The sequence below is a fragment of the Oncorhynchus tshawytscha genome, linkage group LG01 (genome assembly GCF_018296145.1).
Source record: "Oncorhynchus tshawytscha isolate Ot180627B linkage group LG01, Otsh_v2.0, whole genome shotgun sequence".
Taxonomy (NCBI): Eukaryota; Metazoa; Chordata; class Actinopteri; order Salmoniformes; family Salmonidae; genus Oncorhynchus; species Oncorhynchus tshawytscha.
The window spans coordinates 56,506,736-56,520,981 of NC_056429.1; the positions used below are offsets into that span (position 1 = coordinate 56,506,736).

At 42.2% G+C, this 14,246-nt stretch overlaps 1 protein-coding gene across 7 annotated transcripts in view; it reads right to left on the minus strand.

Moving 5' to 3' along the window:
• LOC112253735 (inactive ubiquitin carboxyl-terminal hydrolase 54) overlaps positions 1-14,246 on the minus strand; it is a 119,321-nt gene that overhangs the window by 30,090 nt on the left and 74,985 nt on the right. For 6 of the 7 annotated variants that reach the window (XM_042323380.1, XM_042323383.1, XM_042323386.1 and 3 more), the window contains exons 3-6: positions 6,243-6,335; positions 1,952-2,086; positions 484-597; positions 116-198 (exon numbers count right to left, since the gene is read on the minus strand). In XM_042323380.1, coding sequence (XP_042179314.1) covers positions 116-198; positions 484-597; positions 1,952-2,086; positions 6,243-6,335 — 425 coding nt within the window. Of the gene's footprint in view, positions 1-115; positions 199-483; positions 598-1,951; positions 2,087-6,242; positions 6,336-6,670; positions 6,745-14,246 lie in introns of those variants that run through there. The other variant, XM_042323398.1, reaches the window with a different exon arrangement.

Consider the following 14,246-nt stretch of genomic DNA (forward strand, 5'->3'; position numbering starts at 1 on the left):
AACTGGTCAGAAGGAACCCCCTCGGAACTAGTCTGAACCAGTCAGAACATCAGTCAGATCTAGGCAGAACCAGTCAGCTCAAATGCTGTTTTCCCAAGTCAAAGGATTTACTCACCAGAGGGAGGTGGTGGAGATGTAGTGCACCATTTGAATGAATGGCAGTGGGTCAGAGGAGGCCCCACAGCTGCTACACACACACTGCAAACATACAAATAGTTACACCACTAAGGTAAGCACAGCTGCTACACACACACTGCAAACACACAAAGAGTTACACCACTAAGGTAAGCACAGCTGCTACACACACACTGCAAACATACAAAGAGTTACACCACTAAGATAAGCACAGCTGGCTTGACTTCAGTTAATGACATAGAAATGGATGGGGGGGTCAATTCTGAGATAAAAAGAAAATGGATTGACTGATCATCTAAATAAGTTACTGAGGCTCGTGTTTGTACTGAGGCTTATGTTTGTGCTGACCTGTTCGAAAAGCGTCATTGCAAACTTCTGGTGTGGGATGCAGTGCTTGGCTGTGCAGATGTCCTCTTTGGTCTCGTCTGAGATGTGGAAATGAATCCGCATTAGGATGTTCTCCTGTGGGGGCAACAGTTAGAGACAGTCATGTTGGCTTTATTCCTGTTTGTGTTTGTGTGTGTAAGTAAGTGTGTATGCGCTTGCCTACATGTGTTGTTAACTGAATCACATTACTACGTCATGACAAAACCAACACACAAAGAAAATATCCTCGAGAAAATCTTGAGAAAACTTATATTGCTTAAAGGAATAATCCACTTAAAAACTATCTTTTGATATTAAAAAAAATAAAAAATCTACTGTTGATTCAGTCTCAAAATGTTTTGCACGTCAGCAATCATGTCTTCAAGACATAGGACTTTCAAAATGCAAATTGTAACTTGCCACATCATCATGATGATGCATCTACAATTCGATTTTTGAAAGTCCTATATCTTGAAAACTTGATCACTGACATGGAAAACATTTTGGGATTGCATCAACAGTGGACTAATAAACACAAATATAGTTTTTGAGTGGATTACTGTTTTAAACTCAGTGAAGCAGCAAGGTGCTGCACTGCAAAACACACAGAGGCTCTGGTTGGCCATCCTGAGCTAATTTACTGGGTGATTTATCACTCTAACTGCAGGCAGGAGCCCTCAGAGCGGTGGGAGTTCTGTAGCACTGCAGAGAGAGGGTCACCACGGGGAGGTTCCAATGTACACTTAGCATCTGCCTCAGCCTACCATCCCACCGCCTCCGGAATGCAGCCGCAGCCAAATACCCAGAATAATACTAATAAAATAAAAATAAAAAAAGTTGCAGTTTCCGTATGTTCTCGCTTGTCAGCAGAACATAAAGAGAAGTGGAGAGAGAGGTTGAGAGGAGAGAATAGGCCCAGAGAGGGTACAGGGTATGGAACAATCCTCTGGCTGGCTGCCTAGCTGCGTTGCTTATAAAATGAGCTAGTCAGGGGGGAAAAATGGCAAAGTTTCTTTCTTTGTGGTAGTGTGGTAGAGGCTGGATGGACTGCTTACTGTCACTGGGATCAGGGTAAAAGCCTTGTAGAGAGCTCTGCACTGCAACTTCCCAGAGACAAAAACACTTCCCACACTTTTCCTTTGTTCTCCCAAAGTAAATAGTGTCCCCAACCATTGTTTTCTAAATGTTACGGCACTGCAAAAGTCAGATTTTTAAACATGGAACATTTTGTTATGAGATCACGTTTAGCTGATCTCTTAGCTCTGTTCTGTTTGCTAAGCGTGTAGGTGTATTAGAAGAGAGAGAGCAGGAGTGGAAGAATGAAGGGTAATGGACGTCGTAGGGAAGTGAGGGATGAGGTAAGTAATGGAGGAATAAGTGAGCTGAGAGAGTAATAGTGAGGGGGTAAAGTAGGAAGAAGCGGAGGAGCAAAGGGAGGGTTGTCTCTTACGAAGCACTCTGCAGCGTCGTCCATGATGCCCAGCTGGAAGCGCTGTTCGTCCTGGAAGGTCTTGGCCAGGGCGCTGCGGAGCGCGTCAGATGGCAGCACCTTCTCACTGCTAAACTGGAACTGAGCAAAGATACTCTAGAAACAACAAGAGACACAGTAACACAGCGGGGTCAACAACAGCGTAACACTCTCTGGAATAACAAGAATGGACTCAACAGAAAATATTCATGGATTGTACAACGAAATGATACATTCACAGGGTTCACATAGGGTTCATCGCAACTGGAAGGGGGTCAATATCCTTTATATCAAGTTAACACTAATTTCACCTCTTCACTGTTGACGTCGAGACTGGTGTTTTGCGGATACTATTTAATGAAGCTGCCAGTTGAGGACTTGTGAGGCGTCTGTTTCTCAAACTAGACACTCTAATGTACTTGTCCTCTTGCTCAGTTGTGCACTGGGGCCTCTTACTCCTCATTCTATTCTGGTTAGAGCCAGTTTGCACTGTTCTGTGAAGGGAGTAGTACACAGTGTTGTAAGAGATCTTCAGTTTCTTGGCAATTTCTCACATGGAATAGCTGTAATTTCTCAGAACAAGAACAGACTGATGAGTTTCAGAAGAAAGTTATTTGTTTCTGGCCATTTTGAGCCTGTAATCGAACCCACAAATGCTGATGCTCCAGATGCTCAACTAGTTTAAAGAATGCCAGTTTTATTGCTTCTTTAAATCAGACAGCAGATTTCAGCTGTGCTAACATAATTGTAAAAGTTTTTTTTAAATGATCAATTAGCCTTTTAAAATGATAAACCTGGATTAGCTAACACAATGTGTCACTGGAACACAGGAGTGATGGTTGTTGATAATGGGCCTATGTAGATATACCATAAAAAATCTGCTGTTTCCAGCTACACTAGTCATTTACAACATTAACAATGTCTACACTGTATTTCTGATCAATTTGATGTTATTTTAATGGACAAAAATGTTGCTTTTCTTTCAAAAACAAGGACATTTCTAAGTGACCCCAAACTTTTCAACGGTAGTGTATACTGTTGAAGTCGGAAGTTTACATACACCTTAGCCAAATACATTTAAACATTTAAAGTTTTTCACAATTCCTGACATTTAATCCTAGTAAAAATTCCTTGTCTTGGGTCAGTTAGGATCACCACTTTATTTTAATAATGTGAAATGTCTGAATAATAGTAGAGAGAATGATTTATTTCAGCTTTTATTTCTTTCATCACATTCCCAGTGGGTCAGAAGTTTACATACACTCAATTAGTATTTGGTAGCTTTGCCTTTAAATTGTTTAACTTGGCTCAAACGTTTCGGGTAGCCTTCTACAAGCTTCCCACAATAGGTTGGTGAATTTTGGCTCATTCCTCCTGACAGAGCTGGTGTAACTGAGTCAGGTTTGTAGGCCTCCTTGCTTGCACACGCTTTTTCAGTTCTGCCCACACATTTTCTATGGGATTGAGGTCAGGGCTTTGTGATGGCCACTCCAGTACCTTGACTTTGTTGTCCTTAAGCCATTTTGCCACAACTTTGGAAGTATGCTTGGGGTCATTGTCCATTTGGAAGACCCATTTGCGACCAAACGTCAATATTTTCCATCCTCATGATGCCATCTATTTTGTGAAGTGCACCAGTCCCTCCTGCAGCAAAGCACCCCCACAACATGATTCTGCCACCCCTGTGGTTCACGGTTGGGATGGTGTTCTTTGGCTTGCAAGCCTCCTCCTTTTCCCTCCAAACATAACAATGGTTATTATGGCCAAACGGTTCTATTTTTGATTCATCAGACCAGAGGACATTTCTCCAAAAAGTACGATCTTTGTCCCCATGTGCAGTTGCAAACTGTAGTCTGTCTTTTTTATGGCGGTTTTGGAGCAGTGGCTTCTTACTTTCTGAGCGGCCTTTCAGGTTATGTTGATATAGGACTCGTTTTACAGTGGATATAGATACTTTTGTTCCTGTTTCCTCCAGCATCCTCACAAGGTCCTTTGCTGTTGTTCTGGGATTGATTTGTACTTTTCGCACCAAAATACGTTCATCTCTAGGAGACAGAACGCATCTCCTTCCTGCCCGGTCCCATGGGGTTTACATGTCCTAACCGGCTTGCCAAAACTATAGTTTGTTAACAAGAAATTTGTGGAGTGGTTGAAAAATGAGTTTTAATGACTCCAACCTAAGTGTATGCAAACTTCTGACTTCAACTGTATACACACACACACACACACACACACACACACACACACACATTTTGGGTATAATGTCTATATTTATGTTGCAGGGCGCATTTGAAAAAGAGACCTAGGTCTCAATATGTCTTCCCTGTTTTAAATCATGTATTTCCATTTACTCAGACAAGAACACCCTGAACAAGCGGACATAAACACACATAAAGGCACACAAACATGTGCGCACGCACACACGCACACACATCTGCCCTGCCGCTGCACCTCAACTTATCTTGCATACGGAAGAGAGAGAGAGAGAGAGAGAGAGAGAGAGAGAGAGAAAAGAGGTGGATGAGGTGAGCTGAGGGAGAGAGAACAGGAGAGGCAGAAAAGGAGGCGGGGAGAGGATAAATGATCATAGCCTTATAATTCTGCTCAAATTAAATGCCTGGCCGAAATGCCCTGTAATCAACCCTTCAAATGAGCCCTGGTGAATTCTGATAAGGCTGAGACATCAAGGGAGAGAGGGAGAGAAAGAGAGAAGGAGAGAGAAAGACCAGAAGCAGGAAGGGAGGGAGGGAGAGGAAGAGAGAAGGAGAGAGAAAGACCAGAAGCAGGAAGGGAGGGAGGGAGAGGAAGACGGAGGCAAGGGGAAAGAGCACAGGGAGAGATGGAGAGAGCAGAGGGGAGAGTGAATGGGAGGGAGAGAGAGATGGAGGGAGAGAATGAAAGAGCAGAGAGAGCGAGAGAGATGGAGTGAAAGAGAGAGAGCAAGGGCAGAGGGAGCAACAGAAGTACACTTAGACCTACATTTCTGACCATGACTCTGAGGTAGACACTGGTGTGAAATCAAATAACCTGTCACAGTCAAAAGGACCAGACCTAGTCAGTCGGTAGCTAAAAGGATGGCCTCGTTAAATTCACAGGGCTCTGTCGCTCTCCAAGTCCAGTCTGCTAGCCAGATCCAGCTGCTCTTAGCTATGCCTGCCACGCAGACCGTGTGTGAAACAGAGGAACCAGACATGCCTTCAAATATCACCATCGAACCCCTGCGATGGGCCATGCAGCCCTAAGCATATCATCAAACCACTCAGTTTCAGAAGAGCCCATTTAAATCTGCATTTGGCTGTGAAAATTGCACACGGCTGAGTGCCACTCAGCCACTCAAAAGGCATTTCCGCACCCTCGACTGTCTCCTCTGGTACGTATGAGAGCGTGAAACTTGCCTCTTCATTAAGATGGAATCAATGACTCAAACCAGGAAAAACAAACCTGCTGGCCCACAGGATGAGTCTTGTGGTGTAATGGAAGTAAGCTTAGTGGCAAAGCTAGTCTGGTTCTGCCAGCCAGCCAAAGAGACAGACAATCAGAAATTGATTTGGAATGAATAACAGAGAGTCAGTTACACAGTAAGACTAAAGTTAGAGAGACCACCCTCACACAGACAGGAAGACAGACAGACAGACAGACAGATGGTCGCGGTGAGACATATAGAGATGGTCATTGGTCACTAGGGGTGGCCCGGTTTTGCTATTTGAACGATCATTATGATTACCGCAGTCATTTGGCAAATAACAGAGAGAGAGAGAGAGAGAGAGAGTGGGGGGGAGGGGGCTAAAGCCAATGATCTACATTCAGCGGCCTGTCCAGCTCAAATCAAATGTATTCAAATCTAATTTGATTGGTCACATAGCAGATGTTATTGCAAAATGCTTGATCAGAGAGAGATCAATGGTCCATAATAATCCATAACCACTGGCCAGACATCCAACCACTGTCTATCCACACCAGGGGAGATGGCTTAATTACTGACATGTTAAGACACAAATATTCACATCCCAGAACTCCCATTCAAAATCATGGTCATCTCTCAGGGGGCACAGCTATGTTTAAGAACTAAATTCACAGAAGTAACTTGAAAAAAATGACGTATTTGATCAATTTACTGTTGAAAATAAAATACAATAGTCCAATACCAAAAGAACCATCCTCTATCTGCATTCTTTGGTAGGCATTACATGGAAAGGATTCATTAATAAGTGAACCACCTGTTCTCCACCCCCAGGCCTCCCTCTCATCTCCACCCACAGGTCTAGCCTCTTACCTTCAGGGCACAGAATATACACGAGTCCTCCATGCACTTGTGTGTGGTCAGCTGCCGGAAGCTCCGCCGAAAGATGTCCAGGTGCCACAGGACCTGTGGAAAAGGCGAGAAGAAAGAGTGAGACAAAATGACATAGAAATGCTCCTCAAGTCGGACCTCACAACTCCGGATCACCTGATTTCTAAATGGAATCTCCTGAGCAAACAACAGAAAGCTGCTGTAAAAGGAAACGCTACGGGAGCGTGTGACAAGCATTTGCTTCTCTGCGTCGCCTGCTGTTGACTTTCCCACCCTCCATAAGTGCCAACGCTTTGCTCCAAAAGTCTAAGCTTTTCACAGATTCAAAACCCTTAGAGAGAGCACGGCATGTCTATCTGTGGAAATCTAAAGTTCTCTAAAGCCAGTGGAATTCCCTCGCTAACTCGTACCTGATGCTAAAGGATGTCCCTCCCTGAATTTGAGGTTTGTTACACAACCGCAATGGAGCCCACTGCTGTCCTGTCCAATCCCCTGTTGGCTCTGAGAGCCCACCACTGCTGCACTAGCCCAAGCCCGTCCAATAGGAACAAGAGCAGGTCCTGTCCAATCAGATCCCTGATGCCTCCCAGACTCTTAATCCCCTCAGCAGGGGAGGAATCCTGCACGCCTCACCGGGGGTTACGGGAAGAAGATGAAGAAAGAAAGAGAGAGGGGGAAGCGAGACGGACAGAGAGGGAGCCAGAGAAAAAGAGTATGTGATAGACCGTGGGATAAGGGAGAGAAGGTGGGATAGAGACAGAGAGCGACAGAGAGAGAGAGAGAGAGATAGAAAGAAAGAGAGAGAGTGTGTGTGTGTGAGAGAGCACCAGGCCCATCACTTTGAGGAATGTACGCTTGCCCAGGTCGGGCTGAGATGCTGGGTGTCAGCGGAACAAACGCGGCCCTTGCAGTTTCCCGTCGGGAGGCTCCCTGGCATACCATCTTCCATCTGGCACCCTGCCTGAGCAGCCCAAGGGGAACGGAGGTCCAGGGCCCAACCCCACCTGTTCAGTGTCCAACTCGGCCTCACAGCGCCCACGCCATGGTCCTGCTGCCACGTCCACACACCACCGAGCTGAATTATAGACAGGCCTGTCAGTCTCTGTTAACCTGAACTTCCATCTTCTCTCTCTGTTCCCCCTGTCCCAGACACTACCTATGTGCAGTATCCCTTTACCTAAAAATGCCTCTCATCGACTCGCCTATCATTCCACCAAACAATGCTTGACAATCTTCCCACCAATCACAATCCACCCAAAATAGTCACCCTATACCTTACAGTACTTCATTAGTTTCTACAGTCGTGGAAAAGCTATTTAAACTTTTCCATAAGAATTTCAAACTAAAACACGGTTTCAATCAATTGAAACATCAATCATGATCCACCCAATTGTCACCCTATACTGTGCACCGATACATTTCTGCAGCGATAGAAACAGCTATCCAAACTTTCCCATGGGTATTGAAACTAAAACATGGCTTCAATTTAAACTCAAACAATATTAGTAGAGATATAGTGAGCGTGGTCAGGCATGTGTCATGTCTCAGCGAGCAGCAAGTCTGGAGCATCTGTTTCAGCACTAGTACGCAGCGAAGCAGCTTAATAGCAATCAAACAGCATTGATCGTGACTCCAAATGTCAATATAACTGACCTCTGACCGTTTCTGCAAGGCAAAGGACTCCTCCAGGACTCCTCCAGCACAGTGAGAACCAATGACTCTAACCGGTGTAGGCCTCCTCGGGCATCAATATACAATCTGTCAAGGTGTGTGACAAAACCCTATCATGGTCACAACATTTTAAAGTTTAGTTTGTTTTTATTACAGCTGGTGTATAAGATGGTTGCCGGGAGAAGTAGTAAAAAGTGCTCAGGCGGTTTGAAGACAATGTTCTGACACTGCTGCCTGAGATTTCAGAAGTACAAAAGCTGTGAGGTTGAACTATAAAACGAATAGATGCGCCGTGATTCACAATTGCCAACAACAATCACAACCTGACTGTAAAAAAGGCAATGTGTCAAATACATGATTTAAGCGGCCCAAAAAGGTTTTGAATTGGCCTATAAATTCAGATTGATTACTAGGCTACATTCCCAAAATGGTAACCTTCCAGAGCTTTGTCACTATGGACACTATGGACAAACATTTTGGCTGGGGGTTGGAAAATACCTGAATTGAGATCAAAATATCCCAAAGAGAGGAGGATGCCATCTTGAGAAGAATCTTAAGATGAGAAGTTGCTAGTAATGCTCCTCATGACAACCATAAGGAGGCTGTCAGCCACACACACACATTAAAACCTCCAGATTTCAAAAAGTCCTGACTGAGGCAGAAAGAAGCCAGAGGTTTCATAACACCAGACCATCTGCACTGCAGCAGCTTTACAGGAAGTGAAAGGATGGCACCTGGATGAGGGGTAAATCCATTATAACTCCATCACTTATTGACAGAACCCCTTTTGGGTCTGAATGCCAAAACATTAAAAGATAAAGTTGCTCCAAATCGATCTATTGATCATACCCCACCAGACCATGAGACAGACATCCATGTGTCTACATCAATGGTAAAAACATACAGTTGAGAATAATATCATTTAAAATCTTAAATTATATAGTTATTTTTTTACAATTTATTCAGGAAAACATACAACAAATATTAGGGTTGACCCCAATTAGTCGGCTGGTCGATTGTTTGGTCGTTAGGCTGTTGGTCAACCTTCATTGTTTTAGTCGAGCAGTAACACATACATACAGTTGAAGTCGGAAGTTACATACACTTAGGTTGGAGTCATGAAAACTCATTTTTCAACCACTCTTGTTGTTAACAAACTATAGTTTTGGCAAGTCGGTTAGGACATCTACTTTGTGCATGACACAAGTCATTTTTCCAACGATTGTTTACAGACAGATTATTTCACTTATTCACTGTATCACAATTCCAGCAGGTCAAAAGTTTACATACACTAAGTTGACTTTGAGGCTATTTGCGCAAGGGATAAGAAGCAATGCTTAACTTGGGCAGGAGCTCATTGAGCTCTTGTTCCTCTTATAGAATATTAGCTCAAAAGTATTGTGGAGCTCCTGCTCCTAAATATAAAGAGTACTAGCACACAAAATGAGTACCACAATCTATTTCAGTCCAAGGCAGTCCAAATTAGCCTATCAGAAGCTTCTAAAGCCATGACATAATTTTCTGGAATTTTCCAAGCTGTTTAAAGGCACAGTCAACTTAGTGTATGTAAACTGTGGAAAGCTACCCGAAACGTTTGATCCAAGTTAAACAATTTAGAAATGTCCTTGTTTTTGAAAGAAAAGCAACATTTTTGTCCATTAAAATAACATCAAATTGATCAGAAATACAGTGTAGACATGGTTAATGTTGTAAATGACTATTGTAGCTGGAAACTGCAAAAAATGTTATGGAATATCTACAGTGGGACAAAAAAAGTATTTAGTCAGCCACCAATTGTGCAAGTTCTCCCACTTAAAAAGATGAGAGAGGCCTGTAATTTTCATCATATGTACACTTCAACTATGACAGACAAAATGAGAGAAAAAATCCAGAAAATCACATTGTAGGATTTTTAATGAATTTATTTGCAAATTATGGTGGAAAATAAAAATGTTCTTTGCAACTCTGCCTAGAAGGCCATGATCCCGGAGTCACCTCTTCACTATTGACGTTGAGACGGGTGTTTTGCAGGTACTATTTAATGAAGCTGCCAGTTGAGGACTTGTGAGGCATCTGAAGTCAAATCTAGCTCTGTATCACATCGGAATGCACCTCCCAAATGTTTTAACAATACTGAGGGCTTTGTATAGTTCCGCATTGACATGATTGGTTGACGGTACGTGGGGGCGGTACATCCTGTATAAACATAAACTCACTTCCATGACAACATCTATGCATTGCTCTGTGAAGTGCAAGAAGTATGAATGCCCTCACTTCTGCTGAGGCCATATCACCGTAAATGCTGCAGGGCCAATGCAGATGTCAGATTGACTAGATGCACAATGCACTTCTCTCTCCAAAATGCGCTCTCTCCCACCAATTTGTGCACATACATTGTTTCATAACTTCATTGTGTGAATTGTTTGCCTTTGAATGTTAGTGTCTATCAATTCCCCATTACATATATCACCAGTAGTACATTTACTGTTAATTCCTATAATTTCTAATCTACAATGTTTGTTACTTTGGTTACGGTCATTTTTTAAAAATGCATTCAATATTATTCCAGTCTTCTTCTTCTCATTGTCGGAGTGGACACATTGTTTGCAGAATGCAGAACCTGTGCTACACTTGTGAGAAACAAGTTTTGGTTTATTTAATTCCATTTACGAGTTGTGTCAATTTATTCATTGTCTTTAGTTTGGAGCGCTCCTTTCAATGTTGAGTCTATAGGCTACCTGGCCTGCATGCAAATGTAGTCATATAAATGTGCCCATTTGGGGGCCTGAAATATTTCTGATTGCCTTAACACACCACCAGTTATGACCTGTGGAGATTCTCAAAGTAATCTTTTCTTCACCTAAAACAGCAAGCAAACAGTATATTTTTTTCATCCATTGAGAATTACGATAGTTCCTCAATGTATAAGAGGAACAAGAGCTCAAGCAGTAGAAAATTTGAGGTGCCGGTACTCAACTCCAGTGAGCTCCTGCCCAAGTTAAGCACGGCTTCTTATCCCTTGCGCAAATAGCCTACAGCTGTGTCTGCATTAAGCTCACTGGCGCTGGAAACTGAGGCACCAGAATATTTTATACGTTGCAAGTTCGCAAGCTTTGGGCCGGACCCAAGTTAATAGTTGCAGACAGGCCATGTGTAGCCAATGTCATTTATAGCATATCTACTTAGTACCAGTATCTTCAGGACAGTAATGGCAGAATATGCAAAAGCCAGCAGGAGTGGGAGGAGAATAGTTGGATCAGGTCAAGTTTATTTTCTTCTGGTTATCTAGATCTCTGGCACCCTCTTGAGGCATCAAACCGTAAGCTTAAAGCATCAGACAAACTCAATGCACAAAGTTGATTTTATTAAAACACATGTCTTTATATATATAAAAATACACGTTAAATCATTTCCAGCAATCGATTGGTTGAAAGAACAGATGACTTGCAATCAACCAAGATTTTTTGGGGGGAAGGGGGGGCAGCCCTAAAAATGATGTGTCGTGCCCGCCATCGGTTGAGTCACAACATGCTCCTGAATACAGGGTGGGGTTCATGTTTTGGCTGATGAATGTACTAAAATGGGAATCAAATGGACATTTTGACTGTTAAATGATACCACAAAGATGGTTGGAAGTCCACACATCAGAGAATGTTTACTTGAATGGGAATATCTGTTTAAAAAAATACTGTCAATCCTCCATAGGAAACCATAGAAATACAGAAAATAGAATATATAAGTAATTAGAAAAAGTAAAAATGTCAATTCAATTTAAATGGCGTACCAGCTAAACTGCAGTGGTCTGAAGGGGTAGGTCAATTTTATGATTTCAATTTCTACCCACCCTGTATTCAAAAGCATGTTGTGTTTCAATCGATGACGGACACAACACAACACGTTTGAAGATAATTGACGCTAAAGGTTGAAAAACAACTTTTATTAAAAAATAAAAAATATTTCAAGAAATTATTAAATAGGTTGTCAACCCTGTTTGTAAGCTTTTAAATTATATTAAACTCAACTGTTTATCTTTTCCAGTGATGAAGACATGGATGTCTCATAGTTTGGTGGGTTATGCAAAATGGGTCAACTTTGAGCACCTCTATCTGATGAATATTTTGCTATTCAGGTCCACCTGGACTAAAAGAGCTGTGAGTTGGGGTTCAATGTCCGTCAGAGAGACAAAAAAAGTACTACCCATAAATCTATATGCCAGAACATTCTAGCATTGCACAAAACATTCGAAACATCAGCAACGTAAAAAACTAGAAATGGTACTGTGTGTGTGAAATACCCCGAACCTTATTTTTCCTGAATTGTTGGAATGTATGATCAGTTTATTTATAAGCCCTCCCTGCTGTGTTGCCACTCTGCGTGACCCTGTCCCTGATAAGGCCTTCAATCTGTCAATCATACCAGCCATCACTTGTGATAAAAAGGGTTCCAAGGAACTGATCCAAGAGCGAGAGGCAGGAAAGCGTGATGAAAGGCAGAGATAAGCTGACTGGAAGAGAAGGGAATCGATGATATAACAAAATGAGCACAATTCCAGCCTTAACGCTGCCATGATGACAGCACTCAAGGCAGGATTAGGGAAATTCCACGATAACGGAATTATGCTGAGACTCCGATTCTTCAAATTATATTAAAAAAATATATATACGCCAAACAAAAAACATTGATTTCTAAGTTAAACAAACCATAGACACCTTGAGTTTGAAAAAAAAATCTATTTTGGTTATTGAACTACAGTGAGTGAAGTGGACTTACACCCAATAACAGAATTACGGTAACAGAATTACATCAAGGGTCCCTGATCTGTACTACATCATCATTATGGATATGAATGTCATTTTCTTCATGGTGATGTATCCTGAATTTGTCCACAAATGTAGAACTGCGCAATATCATTATTTGCACGTATGGGTATTATACACTGGCTAATATTGTAATGAACTTCACCCCAAAACAAGGCCAAATCTGAACCAATCATCGACGTCTATGTTTCACAAGTTTGGACATCACAGTACAGAACAGTAGAGCACAGCACATCACAGAAGAGTACAGTATAGTACATTATACTGTACTCTACTCTAGTGTGCTCTACTGTACTGAACTCTAATTTACTCAAATGTACTGTACTGAACTATACTCTACTCTACTTTTCTTTACTGTACTGTACTCTATGTGCTTCACTGTACTATGTACTATGCTGTTCAAACTTGTGAAACATAAACAATGATTGGTTCAGATTTTGTCCAAGGCCGGTCCGAACTTGGGGGGGGTTGTCCAGACTGTTTTCACACTCCCGCTTTGACCACCAGATGACAAGATGACAGAAAGAAAAGCTGAACATAACAGTATGCCAGTGGAAGGGAGGACAATAGCAGGTGACCCAACTGTGGCCTGTGACTACTATGATTTCCCATTGCAGCCAATTGAATTGAAGTCATTCCGGGACTGATTTTTCTGTAATTCTGTTACCGATTTGGAACCTGGAAGCAAAAAGGATTCTTCAAAGGGACCTCCTATGGGGAAGCGGAAGAACCCTTTTGGATTCTATACTGAACAAAAATATAAATGCATCATGCAACAATTTCAACGATTTTACTGAGTTACAGTTCATATAAGGAAATCAGTCAATTGAAATAAATTCATTAGGCCCTAATCTATGGATTCCACATGACTGGGCAGGGGTGCAGCTATGGGTGGGCCTGGAGGGCATAGGCCCACCCACTTGGGAGCCAGGCGCAGCCAAGCAGAATAATTTTTGATTACAGACAGAAATACTCCTCAGTTTCATCAGCTGTCTTGGTGGCTGGTCTCAGTCGATCCCGCGTTGCAGAAGCCGGATGTGGAGGTCCTGGGCTGGAGTGGTTACTGCGGTTATGAGGCCGGTTGGACGCACTGTCAAATTCTCTAAAACAACGTTGGAGATGGCTTATGGTAGAGAATTTAACATTCAATTCTCTGGCAGCAACTTTGGTAGACATTCCTGCAGTCAGCATGTCATTTTATTTATTTTTAAATATTTCACCTTTATTTAACCAGGTAGGCAAGTTGAGAACAAGTTCTCATTTACAATTGCGACCTGGCCAAGATAAAGCAAAGCAGTTTGACAAATACAACAATACAGAGTTACACATGGAATAAAACAAACATAGAGTCAATAATACAGTAGAAAAATAAGTCTATATACAATGTGAGCAAATGAGGTGAGATAAGGGAGGTAAAGGCAAAAAAAAGCCCATGGTGGTGAAGTAAATACAATATAGCAAGTAAAACACTGGAATGGTAGATTTGCAGTGGAAGAAT